The 17,341-nt window shown below is 37.2% G+C and overlaps 1 protein-coding gene across 10 annotated transcripts in view; it reads right to left on the reverse strand.

Annotated features, from left to right (window-relative positions):
- Window positions 1-17,341, reverse strand: part of PDE7A (phosphodiesterase 7A) — a 140,785-nt gene that overhangs the window by 66,533 nt on the left and 56,911 nt on the right. For all 10 annotated transcript variants that reach the window (XR_006961101.1, XR_006961096.1, XR_006961095.1 and 7 more), the window contains exons 2-3: window positions 10,993-11,053; window positions 7,155-7,238 (exon numbers count right to left, since the gene is read on the reverse strand). Coding sequence is in view for 1 of the 10 variants with exons in the window: in XM_047073985.1 (XP_046929941.1) it covers window positions 7,155-7,238; window positions 10,993-11,053 (145 nt within the window). In the remaining 9 variants the exon portion in view is untranslated. The remainder of the gene's footprint in view (window positions 1-7,154; window positions 7,239-10,992; window positions 11,054-17,341) is intronic.

Consider the following 17,341-nt stretch of genomic DNA (forward strand, 5'->3'; position numbering starts at 1 on the left):
AAGATAACCAACTTGATTAAAGAAATGGGCCCAAAACCTTGATACCTCATCAAAGAAGACACAGATGGCAAATTAAGCCTATGAAAAGATGACCCACAGGAAATTTCAAATTAAAACAAGATACCTTTACATACTTATTTGAAAGGCTAAGATTCAGAATACTCACAACACCAAATGTTGATGTGAATGTGGAGCAACAGAAATTCCCATTCATTACTGGAAGGAATCCTAAGTGGTACAGCCACTCTGGAAGACAGTTTGGCAGTTTCTAACCAAACTAAACATACTCTTTGCCATATAATCCAGCAATCACACTCCTTGGTATTTATCCAAAGGAGTCAAAAACTTATATCCACACAAAAACTTGCATATAGATGTTTGTAGCAGCTTTATTCGTAAGTGCCAAAACCTGGAAGCAACCAAGACGTCCTTCAGTAGGTAGGGGAGAAATAAACTGTGGTACATCCAGGCAATGGAATATTATTCAGTGCTAAAAAGAAAGAAGCTATCAAGTCATGAAAAGGTAAGGAGTAATCTAAAATGAGTATTATTCATGTTAAAAAAGCCAATCTGAAAATACAATCTGTCTGTATTTGCTACATCTATTTTCCTGTTTTCTTAAATTCACTTAATCATTACCTACTGTATGATTCCACGTATATGACATTCTGGAAAAGGCAAAGCAATTGATAAAGTAAAAAGATCATTAGTTGCTAATGGTTGGGGAAAGGAGGGATAAATAGGTGGAACACAAAGGATTTTTAGGGCAATAAAAATTCTCTGTATAACAATGGATACGTGTCATTACATATTTGTCCAAACCCATAGAACGTACAACACCTAGAGTGAACTCTAATGTAAACAATGGACTCTGGGTGATTATGATGTGTCAATATAGATTCATCAATTCTAATCAATATATCACACTTGTTGGTGATGTTGATAGTAGAGGAAGCTATGCATCTGTGGTATGGGGGTATGTGGTAAATCTCTATACTTCCTCTCTATTTTGCTCTGAACCCAAAACTGTTCTAAAAAATAGTCTTTTAAAGAAATATAATAAACCCATGTTAACATAAATAACATTTTTATTTAAAAAATGTTTTTTCCTAAGCAAAAAATTAATCAAAATTATTCCTTTTTTTTTTTTTCATTTTAGAGAGAAAGAGAGAGAGCAAGCAGGGGAGAGGGGCAGAGGGAAAGAGAGAATCTCAAGCAGGCTCCATGCTGAGCTCGATCCCATGATGCTGGAATCACAATCTGAGCTGAAATCAAGAGTCAGTTGGATGCTCAACCAACTAAGCCATCCAGGAGACCCAAATCAGAATTATTCTTAAGCAGTCTATTTTTATTCTTAATTTCCCTTGTATCTGTTAAGGATTCCCCCCTCCCCTTAGTTTTTAAGTATTCATCATGGCTTAATTTAATCCCTTGACTGAGTTAGCCGGCATTATCGATTTTGTTGCAAAGAGTAATTATTTAGTTTATTTTTATTTTAGGTTTTAACTCATTAATTTCTGTTTTTTATCTTTACTAACTGCTATCTTCATCCTTCCTTAGGTGTACTTTGTTATTCTTCTTCTAACTTCTTGAACTTGACTATTTAATTCACTTATTTCATTCTTTCCTGTATTTATTTATTTATTTAAAACGTTTTATTTAAAATGTTTATTTATTTTTGAGACAATTCGAGAGACAGAGTGCAAGTGGCGGAGGGGCAGACAGAGGGAGACACAGAATCTGAAGCGGGCTCCAGGCTCTGAGCTGTCAGCACAGAGCCCGATGCAGAGCTCGAACCTACCAACCGTGAGATCATGACCTGAGCCGAAGTTGGGTGCTTAACTGACTGAGCCACTCAGGTGCCCCATTTTTTCCTGTTTATTAATGTAAATATTTTTAATGCCATGAATTTTCCCATAAGCACTGCTTTAACTGAATTTCACCATTTTTTCATGTGTAGTCTTAATGATCATTTTTTAATAGTCTGCAAAATCAGATTTCATCTCCTCTTTGACTCAAGCATTTATTTTAGAATTTAAAAAATTTCCAGGTGTCCAGGTCTTTTTGTTTCCCAGTCTTGCTATTAATTTCTGTCTTTAGTGATCCTACTTCCCGTGACAGCTGCCTCTCTCTTTCCTTTTCTTCGCAGTGAAAAGTCTCTAAAGGACTTTCACTTGTCTGTCTGTATTTGCTACATCTATCTTCCTGTTCTTTTAAATTCATTTAATCATCAGGTTTCCCTTATCACCACCTCTATCTACATCACTAAATCAATTCTTCTTGCTCATTTTGAGTTATCAGTATAATTTGGAAAACTAAATACGCCCAAATTTGATTTTTTTTGTTATGATGTGAATAAGGGGTCAAGATTCGTGATTTCCCATATGGGTAGCCAATTGATTCAGCATCATTTATTTAAAAAATTTTTTTTCAATGCTTATTTCATTTGAAAGAGAGAGAAAGAGTGTGCACACAAGTGGGGGAGGGGCAGAGAGAGAGGGAGAGAGAGAATCCCAGAGCCCAGCACAGAGCCTGATTTGGGGCTCGATCTCACCAACTGCAGGACCATTTATTGAAAAGATAATCTTTTCCACTACATTACTACATTTGTAACCAAACATCCCCAATATGTGTGCATCTGTTTCTGAAATTTACAATGTTTCATTAGCCTATTTCTCAGTCCTTGAACCAATATCACACTACCTTAACTATAACTATAGTTTATAACAAGTCTTTAGAACTGGGAGGAATATAAAGCTTCTATAACATGGTTCTTATTTTTTCTGATTGTCTTGACTACTTTGGGCTTTTTCTTTTTTTTCAAGATTTTATTTCAAGTAATCTCTACACCCAATGCAGGGCTCAAACTCACAATCCTGCGATCAAGAGTCACACATTCCACCCACTGAGCCAGCCAGGTGCCCCTGGGCTTTTTTAATCTTTATGTAGGTTTTACAGTGTGTCGATTCTACCAAAGGGAAAAAAAAAACAACCCTGCTGGGATCTTTATTGTGATTTCACTAAATCTATAGGTCAATTCAAGAAAAACTACCATCTTTAAAATATTCAATCTTCCAATCCATGAACAATAGTATATACTTCTGTTCACTTAGGTCTTCTTTTCTCTATAATATCTTATAGTTTCCTATGCAGAGTCATATGCATCTCTTGTTAGACTGATCCCTACATATTTGATCTTTCGTTGATGTAAATTTAAATTGTTATTTCAATTTTTGTCAATGATGCTTTACAGAAATACAACTACATATTGACTTTGCACCCTTCAAATTTGCAAACTCACCTATTACTCCTAATAGTTTTCTAAGTACATAATCATGTCATTCATAAATAGTGACACTTATACTTCTTTCCTAATCTTTATATCTTTTATTTCTTTTTCTTAAATTACAGTACTAGCTAGAGACTCCAAAATAATACTGAATAGAAAAGGTGATAAATGACATTCTTTATATATTGGTCTTTCTGTGACTTTTCTCCTTTATTCTATTAATAACACGGCTAATTATAATGTCTGGTTTTTGAATGTTAAGCCAATCTTATATTTCTGGGAAAATAGAAATTGGGTCAAAATATATTCTTTTTCCTAAAAATTGCAGATTTAATTTGATAGTATGTTATACTTTCATCTATATTCGTGAGTGATACTGGCTGTAATTTTCTATTCTTGTCATATCCCTGCTAGGTTTTAGTAGCAAGATTATGCTGGCCTATAATAAGTTGTGAAGTGTGTCCTTTTTTTCTCTTATTCTCTGGAAGAGTTTGTGGGTGAAATTTTAGTTTGACAGTTATTTATTTTTTTCCATCACTTTGAAGCTAACTTTCCTTTGTCTTCTAGCTTCTTAGTTTCTGTTGAAACAGAATGTGTTTCTGGCAATCTCATGGCTGCTCCTTTGAAGATAATGATTTTCTTTCTCTGTCACTACTTTTATTTCCCGTTCTCACTACTTTTATTTATTTATTTGGTTTACTTTTCCATTTTGCATGTCTTTTTTCTTTCTTTTTTTAAGTAGGCTCCGTGCCCAGTGTGGGGCTTGAAGTCACTATCCTGAGATCAATACTTGCATGCTCTACTGACTGAGCCAGCCAGGCACCCCTTTTCTTTTCCATTTTGGAAAAGAGTTTACTCTCAGGTTTAAAATGCCCTATATATACATAAATAGATATAGATGTGTGTGTGTGTGTGTGTGTGTTTCTATTTAAATTCGTTAGTTAACATACAGTGTAATATTAGTTTCAGGTGTACAATATAGTGATTCAACACTTCCCCACAACACTCAGTGCTCATCACAACAAGTGCCCTTCTTAATCCTCATCACCTATTTCACTCATACTCACACCCACCACCCCTCTGGTAACCATCAGTTTGTTCTCTATAGCTAAGAGTCTGCTAGTTTGCCTCCCTCCCTCTCTTTTTACTCCCCCATTGGTCATTTGTTTTTGCTCACATATGAGTGAAACCATTTCTCTTTGATTTTGGTTTCTACTTATACTGTGCTAATCTACTGTGGTTTTCTTGTAATGTTACTGTACTTAAGATTCATAAGGCTTCTTGAATCTGTACGTTAATGTGTTTTATCAAGCTTTAGAGATTTTTCAGCCATTACCTTTCCAAAGACTACTTCTGCTATATTTTCCCATTCCTCTCCTGGGACCCTAATAACCTTTTTAACACATTTTGTGCCAGATTAAGGATAGAAGATTAAAAAACTTTTAACCTTACTCCCATTGACAAGTGGGGTCTATGTCCTCTGTGCACGAATCTGAGCAAGCTGTGTGACACAGCTGATCAACAGAATACGAAAATGTGCCAGTGTCCATGCCCACATGGTCAGAGACCAGGTGTTCCCATACTTCCTCTCTTTTCGAATGCTTGCTCTGGGTGAAGCCAGCTGCCATGGAAGAAGGCCAACTACCCTGAGATTGCCATTTACGGAAAGAAAGAAACGCTGGCCAGCCCCAGAAATACCAGCTACCCTACCCTGGCATCACATATAAGAATGCAGAAGTCATCTTAGATGTTCCAGCTCCAGGAGGGGACATGTGGAGATAAAGCAAGGCCCCAGACTATGGAGCTAGTGGAGCCATCCCAGCCATCTCTAGCTGTTTGAACTACCCCAGCTGAAAATCAAAGCACTGTGGATCACAGACAAATCGAACCTGATATGCTGACTAAATTCCTGAACCTTAGAATCATGAACACAAAAAAAGTTGCTTTAGGCCAATATGTTTTAGAGTCATTTGTTACTTTTGGGAGAGATAATCCTCCACAGAGGATACTTCTGAGTGTCCCTGTACATTCTTCCTGCCAAGCCCTGACCAATTTTACCCGGGCCATTTCTCAGGGTTGTGTTTGCAGCTAGCAACCTTGAGGAATAAATAATATCTTTTTCTGGGACAAAGAGAAGTATTGCTGTAAAAAAGGCATCCTCCCCAAGCTCATTACTGCTCAGATGTAATGAAAATTCACTGTGTGCACAGTATCCACATAAAATCCTCCAGGTTGCCACTATGGGATGTGGTGGGGCTAGAGGAGCTGACACAATATGATTTTCATGTTGCCTGCTGTGCCATGAATAAGAAGTCCTTTGCCTCTGACCCAGGAGACTTGTGTCTTCTGTTAGCATCCAGGAAGCAGTAATAGGCTAACTTATTTGTTCAATTATAAGGTAAAATCTTAGATTCTCCACAAGTCTTGACAGATACAGAGCAATAGGTAACTAGAACATATTCCATGTGTCTTTTCCATATTTTCTACCTTTTGCCTCATTGTGTTTCATTCTGAATGATTTCCTTTTGACCTAATATTCCAGTCCACTAATTCTCTCTGAATTTGGGGTCTTATTTGCTATTAAAACCATCTCCAATGAGTTCTTATTTAAGGTACGTTATTTTTCATTCTTAAACGTCTATTTGATTCTTTTTTTCACAATTTTCAGTCCTCTACTGAAATTCTCATTCCTTTTTTTTTTTCCTCCCATCAACATAATAGTCATTTTGCAGCTCATGTGAAAGAATTCCATTATTAGAATCTCCTGTGGATGTTTCTATCATTTCCTCTTCATTTTTGGTCACACTGTCTTACCTCCTTTTGCCTTTTTATTTTTAATTCAGTGTTTTATGAAAAATTTAGAGTTAACTTGAGATTTAGGGTAATGTTACCTTCCTCCAAAGATTAACATTTACTTCAAGTAGGTGGCTAGTGGTACTCAAATAACAGATTACCTTAATCTAATCACAGATTGAGCTATTTCAAAGCCAGATTTATTTCTAAGGGATACCACTTTGGGGTTCCAATGGCATAAAGGGTTTACCCAACCTTGGTGGAGTATTAACACCTGTTTTTGTTTTTCCAGCCTTAAGTGTCCATCAGAAGCTCTGCTCAGCTTCTCATCCACCTTTCCCAGAATCAGTAGATGCTACCCAGAGGAAAAGTAGCCTAAATGCCAGGTTCATCTCTGCCTTCCCAGCATTCCAATACACTCAAATACATGTCTTCCACTTTGTCCAGTTTTTCTAATTTTTAAAACTGGAGTGTTAATCCAAATAATTTATCCAATATTACCAAAAATGGAACTCCTCCAAAATCAGATGTGTTTAATGCTTAACGGTTTTAGAAGTTCTGTTTTTTCCATTTTCTCCATTATGGGCCTGACCCACACAACACTTGTTTTCAAAATATGCATTCTACCAAAAACCTTTAAGGCTGGAGGTGTATTTTCAAATAAATCAGGATACACGTTATTAGCTATGAAAATACCTTACAAAATGTCATTTGCACAAAAACATTTTATCTAGGGTAGTGAAGACAAAACATTTGGAATAAAACAACTTAAAAGATTACATATATATCTTATATGAAAGAAAAAAAATGTACCAAAGTATTTCACATTTAAATTGGAAAGAAGAAAAACTATATCAGCTTTCGTATTTTATACTTTCCAATTCTAATTGTCTCTAAGCATTTACTAACATTAGCTAGAAATAAAGTGTCATTTATCATGACCCAGTGTTTTTAAGACATTCAAAACATACTGTTTTTTTGTATTCTTTTTCTTTTGAAAAATTACATAATTTTATGAAAATGTAAAGTTTACTGAAAGCCTAAGAGAAATACCATATATGCCAACACTCACCATGAAAAATACGAAAATCAATATATGGATGAGAACCTCTTCTTTCTGATTCAAATCCTGCTCGACTCCTTACACGTACATCTCCTGGACAAAATCGAGAATAAAACATAAGCTTAGAAGGCTGCCATCTGGGAAGAAGCTCCCATATGCAGCAAAGGTTTATGTGGTATCATACTCACAAGTAATGACCCATTAGTGATATATATGGAATAAGTAGTTGAGAGTGGATTTATGTGAAGGGGTTTACAAATTTTCAATATTGAGTTGTAAGGCTAGATGAGGGGTTTTTTTCATCTTCCCTTACAATAATAAAAATTACAATCTAAATTTTAAAGTTAGCATTTGAAAACATGACAAGTATATAACAATCCAACCTAATATCTTATTATTCACAAGGAGTTTAAAAAATCCTCAGCACAAAATTTTAAAAATCCAGAAAGAAAAATATTAAGTGTCTAGCACCATCCTATAGACTATAAGAGACATGAAAGAAAATATATTACCTATTCTCAAGTACCTTACAATTTTATAAACGTACAGAAAAGTAAAGTGTTAAAGACTTTGCAATAAATGTTTAATTTGATATAACTTTTCTCTTTTCTCATTGACTATGGATATACCCAAGGCCTTTAGTTGGGTCTTAACTTAAACTTCAACCTTTATAAGCCCAGAATTGTTTCTACATGTGTCTATAGGACTTTCGGATCTACTTCTCCATACAGCAAAATAACCACTGCAACTGTGTACCAGACACTCTGCTCCTTATAGGCATTATTATAATTCTCTAAGCAACTCTGAGAGGTAGGAATCTTAGTCCCCATTTTACAGATGAAGATATTGAGACTGTGAGAGGTAGCCTGCTCATGCCACAAAGCTAGTGTAAAGGGTAAGTCAGGATTTAAACTTTGCTCTGTGGGCTCCAAAGGCAGCACTTTCCCCACTATACTTCCACAGCCTCCAACTGCACAACCTTTAGGTCTTCAGTCCCTTGAATTCTGCTTGCCTAGAAGGACTTCCTGCTCACTTGTTGTTTCTCTAAATAAGGCCATCATTTCCAACAAGGCTCATGCCATCTGAGTCCACCCCACAATGATTAATCATCTTTCTCACGTGGGGATTCCTTTACCCTGCAACAAACTAAGCTCTTACTGAGCATCCACTACAGGTCAGGCACTGCAAATATACCAGTGAGCAAAACACATAAAGTCCCTGTCTCCATGAAATGTATGCTTTCATGGAGACAAATAACATAACAAGTAATAATTTCATTCTATGGAAGATGGCAATAACTAACCTGGAGAAAACTAAAGCAAGGAAAAAGGAATATGGAGGGAGAAGTAGGGGAGGACTGACTTACTAGTGTGGTCAGAGAAAACCTCATTGGAAAGGAGGTATCTGAGCAGAGAAGCCTGAAGGAAGTGAGGCAGTGAGCCATGTGGCTATCCGGAAGAAGAAGTTTCCAGGCACAAGGAAGAACAAATAAAATATCCTGAGAAGGGGTATGTTCAAGGTCAAGCAAAGAGGCCAGCATGACTAGAGTGAGGTGAGTGTCAAGTGAGGTCAGAGAGGTAGCAGGGCTGGATCACGCAGGACCTTTGTGGACCATCATAATACCTCTGGCTATTTGTCTAAGACAGAAAACCATCCGAAGATTCTGAAGGGAGGAGTGAGACTGATTTAACTTATGTCTCAAAATGTTCACTTTGACCACATAGACTATAACTGAGAAGAGGCACAGAGGAAGAGGCAGGGAGACTGGCTAAGGAGCAAACGTAAGAAACAAGGCAATAACTATGACTTGGTGGGGGGGTGGGCATGGAGAGATGTCATTCAAAGGGATGTGCATGATAAGTTCTGGAGGTTTAATGTACAACAATGCAACTATAACAATAAAAAAATAACTACGGCTTAGATCGGGATGGTAACAGCAGTGGCTGGTGAAATTCTGGATATGTTTTGAAGGTATTAGCAAAGAGGATTTGCTGATAAAGTAGACATGGAGTAGGTAAGAAATAAGAGACAAAAAGGACCTGAAGGTTTCTGATGTGACAACCAGAAGAATGGAGTTACATGTTCTGAGACAGCAAAAGACTTAAAAATGAACAGACTTGGGCAACACAAATGTTTTGTTTAATAGACATATTACACTCATGTGGGAATATTCTACAGAGTTTAAAAAAAAATGAGTCTAAAGGTCTGTTTTCAGGAGAGCAGAATCCTGAACATGTTTTCTGAGAGAGATGGAGACTGTAAGGAGGAAAAAGCCACACAGTCGTGAGGAAAAAAATATGTACCAGAGTAGAATGGAGATGAGGCAGACATCCAAGGTAAATTAAAGAGGGGAAAAAAGGAAGAAGAGCAAAAACGGGGCACTGGAGAACACTTAGGCTTAAGAGGAAGAAAAAGGATTCGTGAAAAAGGCAAGCAAACAAACCAGAAAAAGGTGAAGAACATGAATGGCTCAATATCTTAGAAGTCGAGGGAGGAATTCTGAGCACGAGGAAAGGAGTCACGGAAGACTCCTTTAAGAAAAGCAAAGTAGGGGTGCCTGGGTGGCGCAGTCGGTTAAGCGTCTGACTTCAGCCAGGTCACCATCTTGCAGTCCGTGAGTTCGAGCCCCGCGTCGGGCTCTGGGCTGATGGCTCAGAGCCTGGAGCCTGTTTCCGATTCTGTGTCTCCCTCTCTCTCTGCCCCTCCCCCGTTCATGCTCTGTCTCTCTCTGTCCCAAAAATAAATAAATGTTGAAAAAAAAATTTAAAAAAAAAAAAAAAAGAAAAGCAAAGTAAACCTGCCTACTAGAATCTTAAGTTTCTTTATTTTGAGAGAGAGAGAGCAAACGAGCACAAGCGGGCGAGGGTCAGAGAGGAGAGACAGAATGTCAGGAAGGCTCTGCAACATCAGTGCAGAGGCTGATGCAGGGCTTGAACTCACAAACTATGAGATCGTGACCTGAGCCGAGATCAAGAGTCGGACGCTTAACCAACTGCGCCACCCAGGTGTCCCTGGAATCTTAATAGTATGTTTTTAATAGTATGAATTAAAGTAGAAGGGATTGACGAGTGTGTGGATGAGGAGAGAAATCTGGCAAAGAGAGGGAGAGAGAAAGAAAATTATACACATATAATCTAAATTCATTTTACCTTATGGACTTGAGGAATATATTAAAAATTTAGGAACAGACACTGGACAAAGACAAATGGTCTTCCTTGCCAGCCATGTGACAACAAAATTCATGCAGTGACAGTACTATGTGATCAGGTATTTCATGGCCTCCTTTTTGTCCATGGACATCTCTTTAGCATTTAGCAACTCTACAAATCTGAAACACTTTTTATGAAGAATGCTCAGAATTCAAAATTTTTTTCAATGTTTATTTTGAGAGAGAGAGGGAGGGGGTGGGGGGGGGAAGAGAGCACGCATGTGGGGGAGAGGCAGAGAGAGAGAGGGAGACAGAGAATCCCAAGCAGGCTCCGTGCTCTCAGCACAGAGCCCCACACAGGGCTCAAATTCTTCAACTGTGAGGTCATGGCCTGAGTTGAAATCAAGAGTCAGAAGCTTAGCTGACTAAGCCACCCACGCGCCCCTAGAATTCAATTTAAAATTTTGTACTAAAGATAGAGTCCCAGTTATTAAGCCAGAGATTTTTCAATTACTCTAAAATGCCTCTTCATTTATATCACATTCAATATTGGTTTTGAGACTTTTAAACTTCAAAATAATAGATTATTTCTATTGCAAATAGTAATGAAAAGTAACCAAATGAAAGCTATCTCAATCTCAAATAACACTGGATGATAACAAAATTAACTGATATTGGTACAAAATAAATAATGCTTACCTAGCATACGAATGTACAATGCAGTCTGATCAGAACTGTCATAGGAAATCGCTCCACGCCTCTAGGGAAAAAAAACATACATGTTTAATGCATGACAAGTAATGTTATACGAAATTCAACAGACATTATTATTTGTAAAGCACTGTGCAAAAGAAGTTGGATATACAAAATGAAATTAGATATGGCATCTGCTCTTAAAATCTCTAGTTGTGAGGAAGACAACTGTAATATGATTAAGCAATACCATACAAGTGGATACAGAGTAAGGAACACGCACCAGGTAGAAAGTTAATGGCAGAGTCAGATAAGCCCACTTGGTGAGAGACATTTTGCAGAGGTAGACAGAACTGAAGAAGAGATATGGTCCAACTATTTACCATGCCCTTAATTTAAACACATATGAATAAGCAAACAAGGATCATCATTTGAAAAAAACCCATCAGCTAGAAATAAACGAAACAAAATGAAAAACCAACCAAACGGCCCAGAAGCTAGCAAGAAGTAAGAGAATTTTTTATTTTTTATTTTTTAAATATTTCTTGATTTATTTTGGTGGGGGAGGGGAAGAGTGAGAAGGAAAGAGAATCCTAAGCAGGCTCCGTGCTGTCAGCACAGAGTTTGACACGGGGCTCGATCTCACAAACTGGGAGATCATGACCTGAGCTGAAATCAAGAGTCAGACACTCAAATGACTGAGCCACCCAGATGCCCTGAGAATTTTTAAAATGTAATTAGTTTACTCAAAGAGATTTGAGAAAACACTGAATCTTTAAAACAATAAACAAAAAATTTTTAAATATATTTTAAAAAGTAAACAGATATGGCAATGTATCTTGCAACATTATTCATAATGGCCCCAAACTAAAAACAACCTGGATATCCAGCAACTAATGAATGGATTAATAAAATTTGGCATATCTAGACCAACGAAGTATTATTCAGACATATAAAAGGTATGAAGTACTGATACATGCTACAACATGGATGAACCTTGAGAACAGTGAAAAGAGCCAGTCACAAAGGACCATACGGTGTATGGTACTATTGATATGAAATGTCCCAAACAAGCAAATCCACAGAGGCAGAAAGTAGCCTAGTGGCTGTCTAGAGTTGGGAGAGCTGGGGAAAAATGGAGAGTGAATGCTAATGGGTACTGTGTTTCTATCTACGGTAATGAAAATGTTCTCAAATTATCTGTGGTAATGACTGCACAACTCTGTGAATACACTGAAAATTACCGAATTGTATACTTCAAATGGGTGAATTGTATGGTATATGTGAATTGTACTTCAATAAAACTATTATAAAAAATAATAGGGGGTGCTTCGGTGGCTCAGTTGGTTAAGTGTCCAACTTTGGTTCAGGTTGTGATCTCACAGCTTGTGAGTTCGAGCCCCACGTCGGGCTCTGTGCTGACAGCTCAGAGCCTGGAGCCTGCTTTGGATTCTGTGTCTCCCTCTCTCTCTGCCCCTCCTCTGCTCATGCTCTGTCTCTCTCAAGAACAAATAAACATTTTTAAAAATTAAAAAAAAAATAACAAATATTACAAATTTAAAATATATATATTAATACAAAATAAATTTTAAGAGCTGAAATACACTCAGCAAGTTCTGCCAACTCTACCTTCACTCTCATCTCCCTTTCTCTATCCCTACTACTTCCTTCCATCTCAGGCGAGAGCACCTCTACACCTGGACTCTTGCAGTGGGCTGCTGACTAGTTTTTCTGATACATCTCTTGGCCTCCAGTCCACTCTTCACACAGAAGCAATAGCAAACAACTCAGCACCTGCTCAAAATCCTCCAATGGTTCTCCACACACTTGGAATACAGTCCAGCACCAAGCTCTGATTTCTTTTTTTTTTTTTTCAATATATGAAGTTTATTGTCAAATTGGTTTCCATACAACATCCAGTGCTCATCCCAAAAGGTGCCCTCCTTAATACCCATCACCCACCCTTCCCTCCCTCCCACCCCCCATCAACCCTCAGTTTGTTCTCAGTTTTCAAGAGTCTCTTATGTTTGGCTCTCTCCCACTCTAACGTCTTTTTTTTTTTTCCCTTCCCCTCCCCCATGGGTTTCTGTTAAGTTTCTCAGGATCCACATTAAGAGTGAAAACATATGGTATCTGTATTTCTCTGTATGGCTTATTTCACTTAGCATCACACTCTCCAGTTTCATCCATGTTGCTACAAAGGCCATATTTCATTCTTTCTCATTGCCACTTGTACTCCATTGTGTATATAAACCACAATTTCTTTATCCATTCATCAGTTGATGGACATTTAGGCTCTTTCCATAATTTGGCTATTGTTGAGAGTGCTGCTATAAACATTGGGGTACAAGTGCCAGTGCCCCTATGCATCAGTACTCCTGTATCCCTTGGGTAAATTCCTAGCAGTGCTATTGCTGGGTCATAGGGTAGATCTATTTTTAATTTTTTGAGGAAACTCCACACTGTTTTCCAGTGGAGTGTTTTCCAGAGTGGCTGCACCAATTTGCATTCCCACCAACAGTGCAAGAGTGTTCCCGTTTCTCCACATCCTCTCCAGCATCTATAGTCTCCTGATTTGTTCATTTCGGCCACTCTGACTGGCGTGAGGTGATATCTGAGTGTGGTTTTGATTTGTATTTCCCTGATGAGGAGCGACGTTGAGCATCTTTTCATGTGCCTGTTGGCCATCCGGATGTCTTCTTTAGAGAAGTGTCTATTCATGTTTTCTGCCCATTTCTTCACTGGGTTATTTGTTTTTCGGGTGTGGAGTTTGGTGAGCTCTTTATAGATTTTGGATACTAGCCCTTTGTCCGATATGTCATTTGCAAATATCTTTTCCCATTACGTTGGTTGCCTTTTAGTTTTGTTGGTTGTTTCCTTTGCTGTGAAGAAGCTTTTTATCTTCATAAGGTCCCAGTAGTTCATTTTTGCTTTTAATTCCCTTGCTTTTGGGGATGTATCAAGTAAGAAATTGCTGAGGCTGAGGTCAGAGAGGTCTTTTCCTGCTTTCTCCTCTAGGGTTTTGATGGTTTCCTGTCTCACATTCAGGTCCTTTATCCATTTTGAGTTTATTTTTGTGAATGGTGTGAGAAAGTAGTCTAGTTTCAATCTTCTGCATGTTGCTGTCCAGTTCTCCCAGCACCATTTGTTAAAAAGACTGTCTTTTTTCCATTGGATGTTCTTTCCTGCTTTGTCAAAGATGAGTTGGCCATACGTTTGTGGGTCTAGTTCTGGGGTTTCTATTCTACTCCACTGGTCTATGTGTCTGTTTTTGTGCCACAAGCTCTGATTTCTAAAGGCCTCCATGATCTGCCTACCTCTCGGTCCTTGTGTCCTCTGACCTACCCTCACCACCACGACCCAGCCACACTGGATTCCTTGCTGTTCCTCAACTGCACCACAGACAGATGCAGCCTTTATACTTGTTCTCTCGTCCAGGATCACTGCATCACTGTTCTCTTCTTATCTCTCAGGTTCTAGATGAAATGTCATCTCTCCAGAGAGGCATTCCAAGACTACCAAATCAAAAGTCACCTGAAAGCCACCTTCTCCCATAGCCCTACTTTCCTGCTCTGTATGACACTTAGCTGGTATATGGCTATCTTTGTTTGCTCGTTCTAAAATGGAAGCTCCACAAGAGCAGCAACTGTGTCTGATTTTCCATGGTACCCCTGACCCCTAAAACAGTAGCTTTTAGTAGATTCTAAATAAATTAGTGAATTTATTAAGTTGATGAATAAACTCATGAATACCAGAATTGATATAAAGACAGATTTCAAAATCTAGAAAATAAAACTGATCAAACCACCTATTGGAAAGACCTTTCTAACTTATCTACAAGACATGTCTAGAAGTCATGAAAGATGGATCAAAATGAGTTCAACAGACATGACAAAGGGCAAATTTCCTCCTACTATACCCAAAAATGGAAGGAACAAAAAAGTGCCTTACAAATCAACTAGAAAGTGATGAATAATAGTGTGGAAAACAGGTAGGACATAAACATATTATTCACAGGAAAAGAAATAATAAGCCCATAAACACAAGATGCTCGACTTCATTAACAAAAGTAATAAACATTAAAGCAATGAGATATTTCTACAAATCAGATTAATGATCTTCTTCCCTCACAAAATTCTGGCATGAGATTTACAACTCCTGAACACACGCCTAGAAATCTCAATGAAAAATAATCTTTTTACCACTATCACTATAAAGAAATTTACTTTTATTTATAGCCCTTACTTGGATTTAGTTTGCAAAATAATTCCCCAAATCATTGTTATTATCTCCTTATAATGCTTATCATGTAAGAGAAAAATGTCAATTAAACTCTTAACACAATTTCAGGTATCCTTACAAAAACAAAAAAGCTTCAAAGATAAATTTCTAATTTCTAACACTGATTGTCTCCAGGGAGCCTGAGGGACAGAGATAGGAGGACTTTTCAATGTTTATCTGTTGAATTCTTTCTCTTTTTTGAGACAGAGACAGAGACAGCTGAGTGGGGGAAGGGCAGAGGGAGAGGGAGACAGAGAAACCCAAGCAGGCTCTGCGCTGACAGTACGGAGCCCAACGTGAGGCTAGAACCCACAAAACTGTGAGATCATGACCTGAGCTAAAACCAAGAATTGGATGCTTAACTGACTGAGACACCTGGACTCCCCTGTTGAATTCTGTAACATGTGCAGTTATTATATATTCACAAAATAAAATTAAAAGTAAAAAGTAAAACAAAAATCTACTACAAAGAAAGCTATAAAGAAAAGCTTGATATAAAATCCCAAGGGACTAAATCATACAGAATACACTCATAGCAGCATCATGCTTAAAGTGTCTTCTACCAACAGAGTACTATCCGAAGGAAGCCTACTGCAGTGTAAATTAAAACAGTTTCAGGGTAAACTATTTATTCTGGAGCAAACAGCCACTGTAATCACTTGGTATGAGAAGGCACCTCTCATACTTGCTGTCGATCCTCCCCTAAGACATTTAGCTTATTAGATTACAGGCCTCCCCTTAATACCACCATATTAGAGGAAAACCTAGTAGACTAGAGAGCATACATGTGGAAATAAATATTTCTATCAGCCAGGACATATTAATGAAACTATAGATATCACTATGTAATGCTTGTCATGGCCATCACCTATTAACTTGCTAGTGTCCAATAACAACTTGGATAAACAGGTTGTTAAAACGAATTGTAACTTGTTATCTCTAACAGCCCTCTTTAGGAAAGTGACTGGACTTACTATTTTCTTTAATATAGGATGACTATTTACTAAAACAGCCACTAATTAGGAATGTAAAATCTCATTACAAGGACTGAGAAAGACTAATATCAGTTCCCTGTTAAAATAATGTAAGTCAAAAACTAGTTAACAGAATCTAAATTATATCTATGGCATACTAAATTTCTTTTAAGGTAATCCCTTTAGACTTATTTATAGAGGCATTAATTTAGAAATAAGAGTGATTAGGTCTATATTAATCATAAAAACCTGGCAAAATAAGAGAATTTTAAATATGTTAAATTCCTTGAAGTACAGATTATTCAAATTATTCTATTCATTACTAATTTAAGTTTTATCCAAAAATAGTTTAAATGCTACATTAAACCACACATAACTCTTATAAAATAAATTCAAATAAGACAATTTTAAAGAATGGACCTTAAAATATATCTATCTGAACCCATCAACAAATATATCCTCAGGGATAATTCATTCATTTATCTCCTCACAGACCAAGATTAAAAACATTATTAAAAATATTATTAAATTCTCTCACTAAGCAATTGAGGTAGAATAATCTAAAGTAACACATTTTTGAAAAATACACTGTAAATTATGAAGAACAATAAAAATTTGATTTGCATGTTAGAATTAGTTATTTTAAACCATAGTTATGAGTGCTTTATACACCAACACTGCAGCACAGATGTAACACATATTTTTTAAAGATTACCATTTTAAAGTCATCTGCTAGTAAAATTCTATTTTTAATAAAAATAATAAAACAAAGTTAATCCACATCCTGTGTCACTGACAGTCATAAAACACTCTGAGCTATCATCCACATTTCCACCTCACCTCACCAGTGAATGGAAATAACTGAGAAGCTTCTACTCGTGACTTTTCTAATTTAGCCATCCTGGGAACAGCTTGTAAAGCAAACCAGTATAGGTCAAAACATGGGCGAGGCTGAGCTAATCAGAAACTGACAGCCACAGCATAAACAAGTTAAATTTTAAGGTTCCAAAGTATCCACTGCCATGCTAACAGGACTTCTGAGTGTTCGGTTAGACACTCGCTCATCTTAAATCAGGATGAATCTCTCTTCCACCAAAGAT

Source organism: Lynx rufus, unplaced genomic scaffold (genome assembly GCF_022079265.1).
Source record: "Lynx rufus isolate CCGP_SWC_20201006 ecotype Redwood Valley unplaced genomic scaffold, mLynRuf1.p SCAF_12, whole genome shotgun sequence".
Taxonomy (NCBI): Eukaryota; Metazoa; Chordata; class Mammalia; order Carnivora; family Felidae; genus Lynx; species Lynx rufus.